Here is an 18904-nt window from a genome sequence, read left to right on the forward strand (position 1 = left end):
GGCATATATTTACCTTTACCATCATTAAACATGTTGTCTCCTTGTCTCACAGTATTGCTAGAACAGAACTGCAGAAACAGGCTTGCACTTCCTCAGATACTGTTGAAAGCAAACGTACAGGCTACATAGAAATATATGCAACAATATCTAAATATAAGCCATTTGCCTGATCAGAAATACTCAGTCCCTTTAGAAGCACCAGGCTTCAACTCCAATAAATGTGGTACTGCCAGTGATTGGATCCTCTTCATTGTAGCTTGTTAGCTGGAGTTCACAAGCATTAGGACACCTACAGCTTTTGGCATCATGCAAGGGATCAGCAGCAGGGTTAAATAAGGACTCAGTCAAGTAGTCTGTTGATAATGTCACACATCTGTCACGTACCTCATCACCACAGCACTCTCTCATTTGTTCTACAGTAATAGATAATCAAATCATCGTACCAGGTCACACTAAAAGGTTAATTCCATGCAAGCACAGTTTTCAAAGGCCATTATGCTGTCACTGAGCAAGTGCCATTAACATCAAAGGTATTATTAAGCCAAAACCCCATCACAGGCTAGGGCCTGCTGATAAGACAAGTGTCAAAAAAAAGCTCTTAAGCTGAGGAACTTGAAATCTAAATAAAGAAAAGTCCACCCTTACTTGAAAGTAAATGAAACTGCTAGAGGGTGGCTGTTTATCACAAGCAAGAAAGGACAGTATAGTAAGTGCAGGATGTATTTCACTTTACATTGGCACCGAGGAGGCACAGGCCACTCTGTGCTGTTGTCCCAGCTGATCAGGGCAACTGGAGCCAGAGACCAGCAGAAAGAGAAAATTACAAAATCATATTTATGGAGAATATCAGACAGAATTTAGACTACAAACTTAGATTCCTTGTTGTTACATTTGTGTTGCTTCTTGGTCAAAATATAAACAAGTACTTTGGCTTTTTTTTTTTACCCCAAGTTCTTTGTAACTCAGGGGGAACATTCACAGTTCTCCTTGCATAAAACACCACAATGCCCATCCATGAGATTCAGCTTTTTGCTATTCATTCTCCAGCATATAAAATCTGAACTTACTTGTCAGCTTGATGCTAAAATTCTTAAACTGTGGAGAAGAAATATTCCCCAAATTGAGCAGGATACTCACAGCATCTCAGCATTTTTTGGTATCTCAATATTTGTCTCTAATCCTACCAACATCCATATACTTTTTTTTTTTTTAAGAGCAAAAACCCACCACCAAAAATCCTTCTACCTCTCTCAACTAGGACATGCATTTTAGCAAAAAGTTCTACCAACAGGTAACTTTCTTGTATTCCTAAACGACAAGAAACATTTCTGAATTCAAATGGTGAGTTTAAATCTGACAGCAAAATGAAACAAAAACAGCTGGTAATGATTTCAGCTATTAATAGAACAAAATATTTTAATATCTTTTGGATCAACTGTTCCACTGAGTACCTTCTCATAAAATTTCTGATTAATTTTCTTTTCCTCCTCTGCTGTGTGTGAACACATATCAGAATATTTTAGACCTTTGTTTTACATCAGTCCCAAGTCAAAAAAAGCAATTTTCCGCTGCAGCCTCATCTGCTTGTATCTATAATTTAAGGACAAAACGTGTATGTGTTCCTAATTACCTCCAAAGGATGTTTGATGAACCTGTGAAAATTAAGGAAAAAAACGCCAAGCAGTGATATTGCAGTGAGAAAAATAAAGCACCAAAACTAAATCACCAAATACCTTAACATTGCATTTTAGTGTTATCAGACAACAAAATATAGAATGTTCAAGATTAGATCTTGCTAATGCTTACAAGTTCAGCAAAAAATAAATCTAATATAAAGACTTTCTTTTTTCCCTTGGTGATCCTTAGTTTCTCTTTATGAGTTTGCTTTTCAGTAAAAGTTGTTTAAAATATTTGAATTAAATAATTTAAAAGTAGAAAGAAGAAAGATTTCAAACACAAAATGTTTTCTTTTGGTACAGATCTTTTCAGATTACTTTCAGAACTTCCTGAAAGTGGCATTGTCAAGAGAAATTACTTTTAAAAATATAATTATTTTAATATCACAAAATCGCAGCATGGGTGAGGTAAGAGACCACAGTGGGTTAAGCAGGCGGAACCTTCCAAAATAATGGAGAAGAAATTTAAAGAGCAAAATTTTGTTTCTACAACAAAGGAAGTAAGATCCCACCCAGATTATCTGGACATGGATGTACTCAGTGCTTACTGGGATCCCATGAGCATCAACAGCATCTTCAGTACACTGCCATCCCCTGCATGCACTGACCCTCTCACATATTGTTCATAGACTGTGTACAAATAGTCTTGGATGAAAAACTGGAATGGTACAAAACACTGCAGAGCAGTCAAATTCAGCATTAGAACAGCACCAAAAGAATATTGCATAATGAATACAGTGGTGCTTAAAGAAGAGCAGTTCTATTACTAGCACCAAGACTAAGATTTGGCTGCAGGTTTATTACCACAATACATTTGGGAGCAAACCATCCAGGGAGTTTTTCCAGCATCTGGTTGGCATTACTGCTTGAAATTACTCAATGGGTGTTCCCCCATGGCATCTCAGAACTACATAGAATCACCAAGGTAATTGCTCTGTCTCTGTACTTCACTGTAAGCTGGTAAATAACTACAGCTCGTTTCGTATACCAGCAACATGCAGCATGAATTTTGCCAGCTATACTGCAATTAGCCCTCCAGCTATTTTAAATCAAATTATTTAGGAAGGAGAATTACTGGAAATTAAATCCAGCTACCAAAACCAAAAACCACTACATGCTCCAAGAACACCACCAAAAAATAAATTGTATTAAATTGTAGGTTATGTTAATCCATTTGATTCACTGTGGCCAATGTATTTAAAAACAGGGGACACATGGGAGAGGAAAAACATAGAGGAGAAGAAACATAAAAGCCAGTACCATCTATGTGAGACATGTAGAATAAGCTTAATATAGGCCCAAATTCTCTTTTAGAGGGATATGATATGAGCAAAGGCTCAGAGATGATACATCATATTTTACCAGTGCAAAAGGTGGTCTGAAAGAGAATGAGGACTATGCCAGGAAACTAGGTAGTGTATTGCATACTGTTTGAACACACAGTTCTGACAACATCTTTGAAGTCACTCCATAAAGACACACAAATAACATATGCATCTTGCAATCTCAAAAAGTCCTGATAATGACCATAGCACTGCTTATTGTTAGAACTAACTTTTGACTAGATAGTGTCTGTAAATTGATCCCTCAATTAAAATGTTTGCAAAGAGCAAGGGAAGCAAGTATCACTGATAACCCCCTGCCTTACTTACAGATGAACTCCTGAAAGAAGCACCTTTCCCACTGAATTCCATTTCTGTTATGGAGCCATTTTCCTTCTCGAGCTGGTTAAATGATCATCGTAGTGAAATAAAACAGAAAAAATCCTTGAGTATGTTTGGAGATAACTTTGAAACAGAGGTAAGGGAGTATAATCTCTCTAAAAACAAAGAGATATTTTTAAAGGTGTGGATAATTAGTGCCTACTGTTCAGAATGAGTGAATTCAGGCCTGGGATCAATACATAGTAGAAAAAGTTATGCACCCCCACAGAAGTACCTGTCTTTAGCCCATTGATTTGACTAGCTTAGGGCAGGGGCTTTCTAGCTCATTACTTCCATGTCCAGAATCAATCTGAACTTTATTTCTGTTCATTTTCTTTGGGATTAAAACAGCTCGTTCATTCCCCTGTCCCTCTCCCCATATTTCTCAGATCAGAAGCACTGGTGTGATGCAAATACTACTCAAGCTTCTTTATGTGTTTGAGCAGCATTTGTGGTCCAAGTCTAATCTGTGTGTGTAAACACATTTCTTTTTTCTCTCCCTCCATCTACGTAAAGTGGAAACAAGGAAAACTGGACAGCAACCAGAGAGCCTGGGCTGCCCTAAAACATTCCACTTCACAGTTTAGTCAAACACAGTCTAGTTTGGGTGTAAATGAAGCTGTCAACATTTGATATCTGTGCTGTATGTGTGATGTTTACAAAACATATTCTTCCCCAGAATTACTTGGAGTCACACTCCAAAGAATCCAATGCAGTTGACAGCAAAATGACAGAGTGTGGGAATATCAGGAAGAACACAGAGGGGGCAGAAAATGAGAAAGATGAAGTCCTGTCTGGAGCATTTTTAATGCTAATGGAAGAAACTTTTCTACTTCAACAGGCTCTTGACAGGGCCCAGAGTTCATGAGGAGGAAGTGCCTGTTCCAGGAACAGAAGCAGGAAGCATGTAGATGCAAAACTGAGAGTGGGAGGAGGCAGAAGGAATAGATAAGCAAGGCTGCAGAGGAGCATAAGGAGTGGCAGGTGTGACCAGTTCCCTTTTTATCAGTAGGAATCAATATGAGAAAACCAAACATAGTGTGAATTTTAATGTCTGTAAAAATAACATATTCTGTGAATATTCTCCTGTAAAAATAGAATGTTTTAAATGTTGTTGGGAGATGAATACGGACACTTTGGTCACTTGGATGAAACCATTACTTTTTTTTTATTAGGCTATAGTTTATGGACCAGGAACAACTGAGAAAAGTAAAAAGAATTCGGATATCTGGATATGGCAGCTGGTATGTGGCAATTCACACTTGTTAACTGATGAGTTCATGTTTAAGTTCAGACTGAACAGTAGTAAAGCCTTCTAGAAACAGAAACTGGAATGATTCCCTTCCTTCTCATCGAAAAGATCACCAATAGGCATCACCTTTCAGCTTTAAACTGTAATGAAAAATAACTGTAAAGTGCTGCCACAATAAAAATAGCCTCTTTTTCCTCATCATGTATGTTGATGATAGAGATACTGGCATCCATCCTTGCTGGGAATTTTAATGCACCCTACCTAGCTATATCCTGTAAATATATCAGATCAAGCAATAAAGCAACATCACCTCTCAGTTCTGCCTGGAAACATTTGCCCTCATCCTGAAGTCAAACTGGAATCAAGTAGAATAAGCTAATAAAAAAGCCTAAAAACTTGTTTATATTAACTCAGAATTGCAGGTGATCCAGATCCAGATGTCCTTCATTCAGTTTACTTCTAGAATGCTATTGCAACCCAAAGAAAAAGCAAAGCTAATTTTTGCTTACACAAGTCAGGCTAGCTTAGGAGAGAGATATTTCTATTAGTTTCTCTTCTGTTGAAATTCACAGGCACTATCAAATACAAATTAAAGAAGTCATTATCTTGTAAGACATTTGTTTACACTGCAGCTTACATCAGCCTGTGGAATCAAGACCTTGTGGCTGGCAAGAACTTGGCTCCCCTGCTTGACAAGATAATAACTAGTGCATTCCAATATGGAAGGATTCAGCAATTTCAGTCAGCCCCCTGCTGACTTGTGAGCTGCTCTTCAAGACTTACAAAGCTAGGAGGAATCAGAAAAGTAGAAGAGGAGCTTAAACTACTCCAGAAGATTCTCTCCAATTTCTGGAGCTGTACCAACTTGTGGGCTGCTAGGTTAGATTGGTGGCAGTGTACCCCAAGAATCAGGCAATGGGTTGCTGCTTTATGATAGGAAACAATGAAACATATTTTTATTGATGCTAATAGTGTTAGATAGACAAGATCAACTGAATATTTAGCTAGCCCTCATGAAACAGAACAGGTTTGAGGTGCTCTTTCAATAAGAATGATTTATGCATGATTTATGCATGCAGCATTTTCCTTCAGCTAGGGACAGGACATAGAAAATTAAACAAACTTCTTTCCTTTCAGGAGGGCACATCAGCTGTTTCCATGGATAATAAAACCCTGACTCTCTCTGCTGGTGACAGCCTGCTTGTCCGTGCCCAGTCTGTGTGAGTAGAGATGAACAAGGGTTCAGTGCATGATTCCCCAGCTTCCAGCAACATAAATTCTGTGTATTCAATGCACACCATGTTGGGCATCACTGGTGCAGAAACACAACATCTGTGAATGCAGGACTTGCAATAGCCTCTGTTATTTCTCGGGGCAAAAGTGTTTTCAGGAGGAAAAGCCAGGCATTCATTTTAGTTCACCTCTTATGATAAAGGCTGGATAAAAAAATAATGTAAGAATAAATAAATAAAAATAAAAGATGAAAAAAGAGAGGAAGGAAGAGGGAAGGGAGGAAGGAAAGGAAAAGAGAGAGGGAAGAAGGAAAGGAAAAGAGAGAAAAAAGAGAAAGAAGAAAAAAAGAAGATAAAGAAAAAAAAAAAAAAAAGAAGAGAAAATAAAAAGAAGAAAGCACTTCCAGGAAAATACAGCATACATAAGAGCATGTGTAAAGATATATGGCCTGAAACTCCCCACTGGCACTCACAGCAGATGCTCGAAGCATCAGACCAGGCTTAATCAACATCAGAGCAGGAAGAATTGGGGTTCAGGCTGAGAACACAGCTCTCTTCCTGGAGTAGGATGCATACAGCTGTTTCATAACCTTGACACATGTGATACACATAAAGAAAATAGCTTCCAGAGAGAATGGAAAGGAAGAGATAGAGCATGGCTAAAGCTGATAAAGTGTCTACTCCCCCTTTTTAATACCATCCATATTTCATTTGTTGATTTGAGAGTGTGATTTCCCTCTAAACACATTTCATCATCTCTCTTTCAATTCTTCCAGGTACTGCTGGAAAAGAGCAGAAGAATGTGTTGCTCTCTGCATCGCTCAGGATCCAAAACGCAAGCAGCCTTATAAATAACTCCTCTGTCAGTTGGCTTTGAGGATAACCAAGTTTTAACCTTCTTATTTTAATTATCTTTTATTCAAGTTTCCAGGCATTCTGAGTACTCTAACACAATAATTAAGTGGAGTCAAGTGCTGTGCCCAATTAAAACTTTTTCTCCAAGTAGTTAAAGTTTTAGCAAAATTTATAATCAGTATTTTTTTTTTAAGATTTAGTGTTTTGTTTGCTTTTATCTGAAAGGAAATGACAACATATCCAAGTGGCCCAATTACTTATCTAATAATTCATGATACTATCTAAATTAAACTAGAGTCTTTTGAAATGCAAGTCTCTGCCACGAGATGTAGAAAAGGAGATGGGACAGATTCTGTTACACTGCTAAGGTAGCAGGCTGGATGCTGCATGCATGCTACTCTGAACACAACTCTGCAATGGAATTAAACAGGATCACCTGGGTCATGGGTGTGCTCCTGTGCAGCAGAATTCTCAAGTCAAATTTGCCTTTAGAGCTATGTTAGGGAATAAGAGAGCAGAAAAATTATTATAATCAGTTTATATTAACTGCTGCTTCTTTTTTGAACAATGAAGTTTCCTGCAGAAATTATAAATGTCAAATTATATTTTGCTGGTTTTAATCCCAAGAACTCTGCAGAATAGTTTTTGTTCTGGTTTTATTTAATTGTTCTTCACATTGTCATCAGAAAACAGGTTGCTTAGATACCTGCAGGTATTATCAAATAAATAGTTGAGAAAGCAAAAGTTTCTGATTCTTGATTTTTTTAAATTCTAATTAAGTTCAGAAAAATATTTGTTTCATCTATCACCTATAAAGCTCATTAAACTGAGAGATGTCATATGTATTTCACTGAAGTGTTCATTCTTCTCCTGAGAAAGACACAGCTGTCTTGGCTTTAATCTATAACTTATATCTAACATCAGCAGGTTTTGTAGCAAAGCATACAGCAAAACTCTGCTACATCCCCTTAATAACAGGGGCCTAATTTAGAAAACTGAACCCAGTCCTTAAGGGCGTTATAAGTGTGAGCTACCATACACAAAAAGGGAATAAGGGAGTAATTTTTTCTGATTACCATTGGTACTGATGTGTTTATGTGTCTGCAGAATTGACTACCCGAGTGAACATCTATGATTGAGGGATCTAGGGTACCAAAGTGTTATATTTTTAGTCCAGCAGTTACAGGGTAAGCACAGAAATATTTCCATATTTCACACTGAATAATAAGTGAGCAAAACATGGCAATATGTAGAACAGCATCCAGAATAACCAGCAGTTCTTCATCCACCCAGAGACACTGAAAACCATGGAACTTTCAGAATAAAAATTAAAGCATCTCTAGATTAGATACCTCCCATGATACCCACTCAAATTATACTTGTGATGCCTTTTACAGCAACCTGTGCTTGAACACCTAAATTCTATCCAAGTCACGTACTCGGTGCCAGACCAGGAGTGCTAAACCAGAGCTCCATCATCCTCAGTTTTTCCACAGCCCACAGTCAGAAGCCAGGACTTAGGAGGTCATAAACTAATTTCTATTGAGGAGCTTCTGTCTTCTAAGAACTAGGTAAGAAGTGTTAAGGCCCATAAGTAGGGAAAATAATCAGGATCAAAACAGCAGGAGAGGATTGATAAAAACAGCGAAATACCAAGTACCAAAATAATTTTGTTTTCTAGATATATTCTCTCTTGAGAATTATTTCTGTTGTTTTGGTGTTCAATTTTCTTCCCCTCCTCCCACTCCCTCTCTTTCAATTCAACAGTTATTTATGGTCAGAGCACAAATGAGAGCACGAAGAGTACTTTTCATTTACTCCTTCCAAGGTGCTTAACCACTATGATTCAGAAGCCTGCAAGTTCCCTTTTTCCAGGTTTTCAAATAGTTCCAGAAGGCTCCTGGGCAGGCTGTGAATCTTTTTCAAGTTCTTTACTCTTCCTCTCTATCTGTTCTAAACTGCCCCAACAATGGTACATTTATAATTAGATGCACCCATGCTACTCTGCTCACGAGGAAGTTGACCACATGCAAATCTGGTGCCTGGAGCCCGCTTAGCTGTTCTTTCTGTGCATGTGCAGTCAGCTCATCAGATATTTCAGAACCAAAGACCCTGGGATCATGGTCTGGAGACTCCGGTGTTCGTTTTGCCTCAAAGAAGGATTTCAGGCTAAGGTCAGTGGCAAAGGCTTAGTTAGGCATGTTGTTTGCAGAGTACTCTAATGCACCACATGTGACATTGTGCTTGTTCATGTGTGTCCATTAAACACACCTGGCAAAGCCATGTCCTACAGAACCACTGAGGTTCAAGAAAGCCTCCAAGATCATCAGATCCAACCTTTGATGGAACACCAGCTTGTCAACTGGCACTAAGTGCCACATCCAGTCATTTCTTGAACACCCCTAGGGATGGTGACTCCACCACTCACTTGACAGTCCATTCCAATGCTTAATGAGGCTTTCTGTGAAGAAATTCTTCCTTATGTCCAACCTGATTTTCCCCTAGAACACCTTGAGGCCATTTTCTCTCATACTGATTGCCTGGGACAAAAGGCCTACCCCCACCTCACTAGACCCTCCTTTCAGGCAATGGTAGAGCACAGTAAGGTCTCCCTGAGACCTTTTCTCCAGGCTAAACACCCCAGGCACTCCTCATGTGCCTTAGACACAGCACACTTCATGTGATTGACATACACATGACTGCCTTTCTTTACAGCTCTTTTTGTACTGGTACACCTGCACCCTGACTTGGATGCTCACTTCTATCTGAATCAGACAGATATTGGGAGACCTGATACTTAGCAACCTTGGTACATTTTGACAGGATTGTGCTAACTTTGTTAGCACAATACTGTGCAGACCATATGTTGTTTGATGCTTCTGCAAGACTCAAAAGTAAAACCTTTATATAAATACTGTTTATATTCTAAGCAGTATTACAATAAAACCTACACAGATGCAAAGCTATACCTGCACCATTCTTGGTAAATTATTACTTTTAAACACATGCAGCATTGTCCAGAATCACAAGCTTGAGCTGATTTGAAAAGCTTAGAAATACACACAAAGAAGTTTGAGTCCACCTACAACATCCACAGTTATTCCAAAGCAGAATCTCACCTATCCTGGAGGTCAGCAGGAGTTTTCCCTTTCACTTCATATGGGTAAAGGTGATGCAGCCTAATCCTGCCAGCTGTTGATTAAAGCAGCAAGGCTTTCCCTGGGCTTTTTCAGTGCCTTTAGAATGTTTAATACCAATGAGATGACACGTAAGTTTTGTAAAGAGAAAGCTAAACCACTTGTTTTTAGCTATAGATGTATTTTGATTTCTATTTATAGCATTTAAATAACATAAAGAGTGATATAAGCATTATTATAGTACTTCATATTGAGCAAGGAATTTACAGTCTTCCATGTAAATTAGCAATATAGATCAAAATATTTGAATAATTAATGTTTCCTATTACACGTAGGCTAGGCAGGCTTGATCTCTTGGGGTACTAACATTCTTATTTTGAGCTATGCTAACTTGTATGAATGATGGAAATAAATTGGTATGTCTCACTGCATTGCTTCTAACTATGATCTCATATTCCAACACTTTAAAATAGTTGATTAGCAAGGTTACATGATTAATGATATATGATTACCATGATTACCCATTCAAAATAAATAGTATTGCTTGAAGTAATTTAAAAATTAAATAATCCTGGTACACCAAATAAAGCTTCAGCCTTCACCAGTCCTTTTTATAATCATGAAAAAACTACAAAAAGCAAATTCATGAAAAACATAAGTTTATGGTTATGAGAGAGAACTACAAGAGAAGAGAGTGACCTACACACATCTGAGATCAACAGAAGAGCACAGGATTGTCCAATTAAAAAACACAAAACCAAAAAAACCATAGAAAGGTTAAGACAAGATCTACATTTGAGCTTGCACTAGATAAAGTGACAGCTAATAAAAGTCAATAGAGGAATCCTTCTTCATCTGTGCTTGCTCTACTTTTAGATCTTGCTTGTTTATTTGAAGCAGCAAACCCTGCCAGAGGCATAAAACTGTCTAGGTGGATCAGGAAATTCAGGAGTGTTGTAGTAAAGTTTTTCCTCACACCTACACAATAATTACTTACACCTGTAAAAAAATATTTACTACATGATGATAATAAATTCTTTCATTCTGTTGTTAAAAGCATTAATTGTACTGATTTCAGGTCTCCAGTCACATCTAATAGAACAGATGTAGAAAAAGCAACACTCCCACCATCATTGCATATAAGGAAAAAATTACTTAAGCTATTTAACAAATTCCTACATAACCAGCTTGTGTTCTTATTGGAGACATTTCAAGGCTTTGGAGTGCTTTTATTTAGTTTATTTTCTGTTAATAACCCAGATGCACCTGAATGAACACTTCATACCCATAAAGGTCATCACCCCCTGGTGTGTTTCTTTTTCAATACACAAGTATTGTAGAGCTACTCTTCAGTGTCAAAGGACGCAGAATAACACCTGATTGGACCCAAAGTAAAATTGCTGATTTTTAAAGTAATAATGAAGAAGAAAAATTTAATATCCACCCCTCAGCTCAAAGTAATTACCTGATGTACAGGTCTTAGTACTGTCTGGTACAGAAAGATCTTATGCTGGATCCAGTCAATATTTTCAGTCATTGTCCAAGAATTGTGGAAGTGAATAAAAACTCTTCCTTTCAACGTCACTGGAATTTTGATGGAGGCTTTACATCTAGGGTGATGTTTGCACATGCACACACAGAGTCAGACAGTTTGTATTCCAAAAATAAGCCCTTATGTTGTGATATTATTATAGAAATCATCTCCCCTTTTTGAGTCTGCAAATGATAAAACGATTCTTTCTAAATTGTTGTTGCTCTAGGTTAAATATCTCTCAAAGATCATTGGCCTGGTAATTCAGTAGAAATTGCATGAGAACCACATACTGAAAGATTTGAACACTGCTTTGTATTTTTAGAGTTGCTAAATAGGCATATATACATGGCCATTACAGTGCTAAATAAAAAAATTCTGTTCATGTTTTTGGAGATAAATTACACTGAAATTGAAGCAAAACTATTTGGGTTCTAAAAACACTTCACTATGTAATCTCATAAGCCCCAGAGAAAGATGTCATGATTGTGACAAAGTAAACTAAGCATAAGCACATTTGAAGATTCAGTGAGGAAATTTGGGTACATCTTCAGTACATCAGAGAAAAATAAGACTTCTGAAGTGCTGTACATCTACAGCAAAAATATAATTTTAACATGTTTTATTATTTCCCTCTTGAAGAAAAAAACTTCTAGCTTACTTAGAATGCAAAACTAAAGGAACACAGATGATGGAGTTTGTAAAGTTTCTACTTTACAAACTGTCAGCACAAACTTTTCTTGACAATAAGTTGCCCATACATTCCAATGGTACACTTTAGAGTTTGAAAATAAATTTGACAATTCAATTGTGTAAAGCAACTAAACACATGCCAATTTGAAAGCTTGAAAGTTTCAGTATGCAATTCCCAAATACCACAGGGTTTTGACATGGAAATGCAGCCATTGCACCTTACCTAGCTTTTTTTTAACTGTCTCTTCCTCCAATGAGACCCCAGGGCAGCATCTGGAAAGGAAACTTGGGCACCTTCAAATGGTTCCACATTAACTGTTGGGCTGGGCAGAGAACTGCACTGACAATGCAGTTGTCCACAGCTGAACCACAAGGAAATTCCTGGGGGGGTTATTTATATGCCACTCTGACACATTCTGCTCTCGGGGTGCTCAAAAAGTCACCTTCACTGAGGAGCTACAGGGCTCTTTTTCCAAGAGCCAAGCAAAGCTCATCCTCTTCATGGAAATCACTTCTGGAGATCTACAACCTTGTTGACCCAAAAACACTTAACCACAAGCAGCAGAAGCCTCAGGAACAGCTCCCATCTCTGCACAGGAGGAGGAAGTCAAACCCAAATCTTTGCTGTCCTGCAGGAACTCTGCAGTCAAAGGGTCTGCTGTTAGAGGCATTTCCATCCCCACTTGATACAGTTCAATGCTGTGGTACTTCCATGCAGGAAGCACCACAGCATTGCTGGTGAGCCAGAAGATAATTCCTACTTCCCAAATGCAGTTACAGATTATATTACTCAATAAAACATGAGTACTGACAAAAAGAACATATTATTACAAAGCATTGTTCCAGCAGCAGTTATTTATTTGCCTGAACACATTTGTGACCTGAGCTGTCTACAGCATCTTGGCATAAGTTACAAAAAGAATACGCACACCACGTTTTGACTAGAGAAAAAATCATCACCAAATTGTTGAAACACAAATAGATCAGCTTTATTTATGACAACCTGAGAAAAATGTTAACAGTTCCTAATTGTTTCCTGATACTGGTGACTAACAAGCTACATGATTCAGACCTCGTATGCTTTATTATTGAGTGGCAAATCAACATTCAATGGGCAGATCCACTTATCAGACAAGGGCAAGAGGAAAATGGCAAATATTGAATGAAACAAAGTAAGACCTTTACAACAAAGGAAGAGACTTCGTTTAATTATTTATCCACCAAAACATACTAGTTTAGCTTACTTTTAAACCAATATAGAAAAATGTATTTGAGTACTGGAATGAGACTGCCATATGCCATCTGAATTTGAGTTTAAAATGAAAATGAACCAACTCAGGCTTCTGTTTCCAATATGGATGACAATGTTCAGCTGCCTAAAGCCATTTCTTCCATTTTTTGGATATAAAAGAGGCAATTTACACTCAGTTCTTCACTGAAAGCAATTTGTCACTACTTCCATATTTGCCATTATAGATGCAGCTGCCCTGATTTATGCCAGTGTATTAACAGAATCAGGCAGCTACACTACAATAATGCAAATATTGCCTTGCTGTGTACTGCCTTGCCCTAAATGCCATTGCATAGTTGCATAGTTTAGGTATTGCATATATACACACGTTATAGAAAAACACACACACGCATATATATATCTGCCTTCTGAGTATTTTTATGTCCTAATTAGTTGTATCTTGCCCATACTGGTGAAGTTTGTGCCAAGCATACTGTGTGTGCTTGGAGGTTTGTAACACGACTAGCCCATTACTGGCAGTCAGAGAGAGATACTAAAGGTCATTTTTGTTTATGTCAGACACAGGATGTTTCAGAAGCTTTGATGAAGCAGCTACATCTGTGCTCTCTGTGGGTTGGATCCACTCCACACATACTTCTGCAGGACAAAAAAAGCAGATCGGACAAGAGGGAAGCGCTATCCTGGGCTTCACTGGAAGCCAATCTCACTAAATGCTCCACATAACCCAGGCTTTTCACAGCATCCCAGGCAGTGGGGCTGTACAGCTCAAGACATCCTTCATGGAGGGACAAAGGCTTCTCCTTATTATCAGTTTTAATCTAATAGAAAGGGTTCATGGCATTTATTTCCTCTATAGCAAAATTAACTCTACTTGCAAAGTTTCCTCCCCCTCAGAGGGAAATTAGATGTAGGCTCAGAAGCCCAAATCCGCAATGGTATTTAAGTGCCTGAGGAACTGTGCCAGAGTGTCTGGCACGGGAAGCTAAGCAGACTCAATTTTAAAAGGGAACATACTGAATGGAGAGACAGACTTAAAGCTCAGGAGAATGAAATACTCCTTTTATCTACTATGGGGGGAGCTGTTCCATGGCAAAACAAACTTCAGTTCTTGTCCAGTTTTCTGCTTTAACCCACCACGGGTACCATGTCCATCCATATTTGAGACAGGCTTTTGCTGCAGCTGGCACCAAACTAGTCACAAATGCTACTTGGAGGGCATCAACATCAGTGTGATGGGAACTGGACACAGATAAATACAGCTTGCATTGAACACATGAGCAGTTGTCTACAAGTTCCTTGTCCTGCAGGACTCATAAAAATAATCTCTGTGGAAGATACTAATATTCACCTTGCTTAAAAACAAGGAAAAAAAGTAGTAGAAGCAGTAGAAAACATTTTTTAAACCCATGTTACTAATAATATTATACAGCCTGTGCATTTTGTCATTAAAATGTTATTTTCCATTTTTATATCTTAACATTTTACAGTGAACCCATTTTATTAATTTCCTTATATGTCTATACTGGGACAAATTTTATTCTCAGCAGTACTTGGGTAAATATGTAGCTGATGGAATTACCCCAGTCTCACAGCACTGCAACAAAGGACACTTTGGTTCTCTGTGTGCACAGGAATTTGGGCTAAAGAGTGACACAATGGTGGGACTGCATCAGCACACGAAGGTTGCTTAACACACAGTACACTCCAATATGGCACTGCTAACCTGCAGGTCATAACATCACTCTAATCATGTGTCTTGTTCAAGATAATAGAACAAAATTTTGGGGGCTTTAAACACCCTTATTACAGCTGACTTAGTCTTTAGAGAAATGTTATAACCCCAGAAATTATTAGTCACATTCTGATATACAGGAACAGGTTTCCAATGTTGATGTTCAACATGTAGATACATGGAGAAGAAAGCAGTGGAAAACAATGAGAACATCCCAAAAAAAAAAAGAAGTCAGTGAACAAACTTCTTTTTCATTCCAGTATTTTGAAATTCAACTACAAATTAGCTTGTTAATCATCAAAAAGACAAAAAACACAAACCATAAAAGCTATTTGTTAATATTGGCTATTATTTCACCCTGTTCTCACAAAGATCACACCTGCTCAAAGATGACTGTATAGCAGAGAAAAAGGAAAGCATTTGAATGCCAGGAATACCTCCTGTATTTATATTCCTAAAAGACTTATATATCTAAAAGTCTTTGTATTAAAAATAAAAAAAAAATCTGAAAATCTTTACAGGGAATAGGAGCTGAAAAGAGATTTCTTCAATTCACTGTATTGCTTTCTCAAATAACAGCAAAACACTATTAGAATCTGACATTGATTTATGTGATTTGAAGTGAGGTTAGGAAACATATGCTAGAACAAACAAGTATCAGTCCTTGTGGCTGTGCTTTGAAGACACACAAACCCCTTTCACTCCAGTTTCTGATGTGTTTATAGAAACAAAAGACATCATTTATCTGCCATAAGGTGTTCACTGAAGAGGTTCATGCTGTGAGGATTTCCATGGCAACTACTTAAAGAGATATAAGTGTTCATTTCTGAAACTGAAAGCCCAGGGACATGATTAGTTATAGTAATGATACCACATAAAACCACCTAAACAGAGATCTTTTGTTCAGAGCCAAGTAACTTCTCTTTTCCTGTGTGAGAACCAGCATTCCTAAATTAACCAAAAACAAAACAAAACAAAAAAAACACAAACCAAAACAACACTAAGAAAATACTTATGTTTTCTCTCAATTTTTTACAAGAAACAATAATGCATACAAAGCTAAAATAATTATTTCCTTACAGTAATTATTTTATTTAAAATAAAAGGAAATCATTTTATAAAACTCCTTATAGTTCAATATAGTAGGTAGTCCATAAAAAGTGTACATAAGGATGATACTTTGTCACCCAAAAGAGACACAAAAACAGATTTTGCAGAACTTTTCCAAATCTATTGAGATTCATTTGCAAAGAAATTCCAAAGAGATGACAAGCACTAGATGGTCACTAAAAGATTTAAAAGTACTCACCAGTATAATAAAGCTGTAACAACAAACTGAAGCTTTGGTGTGATATAGCAGAAAAAAAGGAGAACCTAAATTAATAAGCATTACTCCAAACTGGAGAGAAAAACAAGCAACACCTACCTTAGCAAACACAGATCTGGAACATTCTGCACACCTGTTTCCCCACCCTCCAGATGCAGTCTTGATTTTACCAGGCACAAATCAGGAACAGGAATGAAGCACCTGCATCCAATCCCAACCTGCAGACACATTAGAGATCACAACCAGAAAGCACAGATGCAATCCAAGGTTAATTTATAATGGGATGGGTCTAATAGGGAACACGTCCTAAAATCACTTGGTCCCAACTAAATCTTCTTAGCTGTAGCCTTTATGGAGATTGCTTGATCCAGCTGAATGTATACATCTCAGAGGTGATGGTAGACACTTTTATTCATCACTTAAGGTCATAATTTAAAAGGCCTCCTTCTTCAGTACAGTGAAGCTGACATAAAGCACTAAAGACAGCTTGAAAACTACACTTTATGTGATCATCTGAAGGAGAGGATTTTATATCAACTCAAGTAAAACTCCACAGAACACCTAGTTTTTATATTCTCTAATTCTCATCTATATCAGATCTCCATTAAAACTGCATAACATTAATTTATCAGGAAAGCTTAATAGTCTCCTATTGGAAATTTTGTCCATTAAGTTGATATTAATGTCACTTTGTGCAAGGCCTGAACAGATGTCCTTTTTTTCCTACAAGGGCTATTATTTAAAGATATGCTCACAGAGGGAATTTCTTACAATAAAAATGCCTGGAAATAAATGTTCCCTGAGATACAGCATCACATCTTTTTATCTTCTGACTGGCGAAACAATGGCAAAACTGTATTGTTCATTTTAAAGGACATTTAAAGACTCATTCATGAAAGACATTATAGTGGTAGAGATATATCAAGGAAGAGCAGTGAGTCAGACTCTCAGCAGCTACATCAGCTGGAAGAAGCCACTGAGAACCAGACTCCACAAGAACTCCCTCTACAATTCTACTCTGCCTATTTTTAGCACTGAAAAATACTTTTACTCTCTTGGGTGAAACGCAGATGGCAAGATTCAAAGGGACTTAAACTAAACTGTCTTGGGATTACAGCAATAGGCAGCAAAACCTTTACTAGGGGTGCCCTCCAAATGGGTTGAAGAAAAGGATGAGCTGAGCTAGAGAACAAAAGTGGAATTAATCCACTAATCAGCCAGCATCCTGCAAGCAGGGACTGGGCATGAAAACAACTCCACTGCCAGAATTAAATGGGGAATGGATATTTATTCTCACTGTCCCCTTCATCTGTCACTGCCTCTCAACCTGGGCACTGGAGAATGGCACCTTCTCCTTGTTTTTGTTCCAGCTCAGTTCAATGAGGGCTTTTCCTGAGCAGCGGTGAAAATACTGAGTTCCTTAAAGTGCTCCGTGTAGGGCTTTTTACTACATTCACTGCCACAGGGCACAGGGATAAGACATAGAGGGGTCCCTTGTGGCTTGGATGGACAGTGCTACTGCTGCATCCTCAGAGGAGTTTTTCTTTAGGATCCCCTGTTCTCTGGGTAAAACCTAACCCTCTCTCTTCTTAGTCTGTGCTGGTGCTGGAGACCATGCAGGAAAAGCTGCACAGAGGGTAAATCCCACTATACTTAAGTCATCAGTAAAGCAAATACTCTGTAATGTAAGGCTGCCATGATCAGCAAGGCATTGTAAAAACTTGGATTGTTTTTGATTGGCTTGTGGGCTAAACAACGAGTTAGAGAAAGGGAGCTGCACAGCAAACAGGGAAAAGCATCTGACAAAAGCCTCATTAGCCTTCCCTTTCCTTCATCCACAGCATATGTTTGCTTTGCCTGTTAGCAGCACTTCTGCAGGTCTGTATGCTCAGTACTTATCCTAAGTATCCAGCAGTGAGAAACAAAGGCTGCATAGTCCTCTCAGTTATTGTGTTAAAACTTGGCTTTTCTAATCACAATGATGTGAAAATTCAGGTGCCTGAGAAAAAGACATCTAGACTAGAGCAGAGATGACTAAGAAAAAGAGTCCTACCACTTAATTGCATTTGTACCAAAATATTACCTCTTGATGTGTAAACATCAAATTAGCAATATTCTCAGGGCAAGCAGTAATACAGCAATCAAGCAACTCCTTCCAGCTACATGGCAACAACTGTGTGCTTTCCTGTCCTACCACATTTTCCTCAATATTTGTCACACTGTGCATTGAATATACTTAAAACTACCCCTGTGCTGTAGACTATTAAATTCCAGTTATTCTATCCCTTTGTACTAACATCAGAACTTTGAAGCTTATCAGAATTTCTGTTTCCATTTTGTAGAGAGAACCCTTTGCCAGGGCTGGCAGCAACATGAGGAGCCAGCAAGCCAAAATGATACTTCAAGCCCTGCATTTATACACTGATGGCTCTCCCATATTCCACTGGAATCTGCAATTGAAATTCAGCATTATCCAAACCAAATTCAAAATAATCCCGGTATTTCTTAGCATTA

At 38.0% G+C, this 18904-nt stretch overlaps 1 protein-coding gene and 1 long non-coding RNA gene across 35 annotated transcripts in view; one reads left to right on the forward strand and one right to left on the reverse strand.

Moving 5' to 3' along the window:
- Window positions 1–7462, forward strand: part of HAAO (3-hydroxyanthranilate 3,4-dioxygenase) — a 33811-nt gene extending 26349 nt beyond the window's left edge. The window contains exons 7-10 of the mRNA XM_021526429.3: window positions 3331–3476; window positions 4555–4623; window positions 5769–5851; window positions 6640–7462. Coding sequence (XP_021382104.2) covers window positions 3331–3476; window positions 4555–4623; window positions 5769–5851; window positions 6640–6718 — 377 coding nt within the window. The 3' untranslated portion in view covers window positions 6719–7462. The remainder of the gene's footprint in view (window positions 1–3330; window positions 3477–4554; window positions 4624–5768; window positions 5852–6639) is intronic.
- Window positions 1–18904, reverse strand: part of LOC116183367 (uncharacterized) — a 487183-nt gene that overhangs the window by 432238 nt on the left and 36041 nt on the right. For all 34 annotated transcript variants that reach the window (XR_014954476.1, XR_014954502.1, XR_014954501.1 and 31 more), the window contains one exon: window positions 16490–16608. This is a non-coding gene — a long non-coding RNA (uncharacterized LOC116183367). The remainder of the gene's footprint in view (window positions 1–16489; window positions 16609–18904) is intronic.

Source organism: Lonchura striata, chromosome 3, assembly GCF_050655825.1.
Source record: "Lonchura striata isolate lonStrDom1 chromosome 3, ASM5065582v1, whole genome shotgun sequence".
Taxonomy (NCBI): Eukaryota; Metazoa; Chordata; class Aves; order Passeriformes; family Estrildidae; genus Lonchura; species Lonchura striata.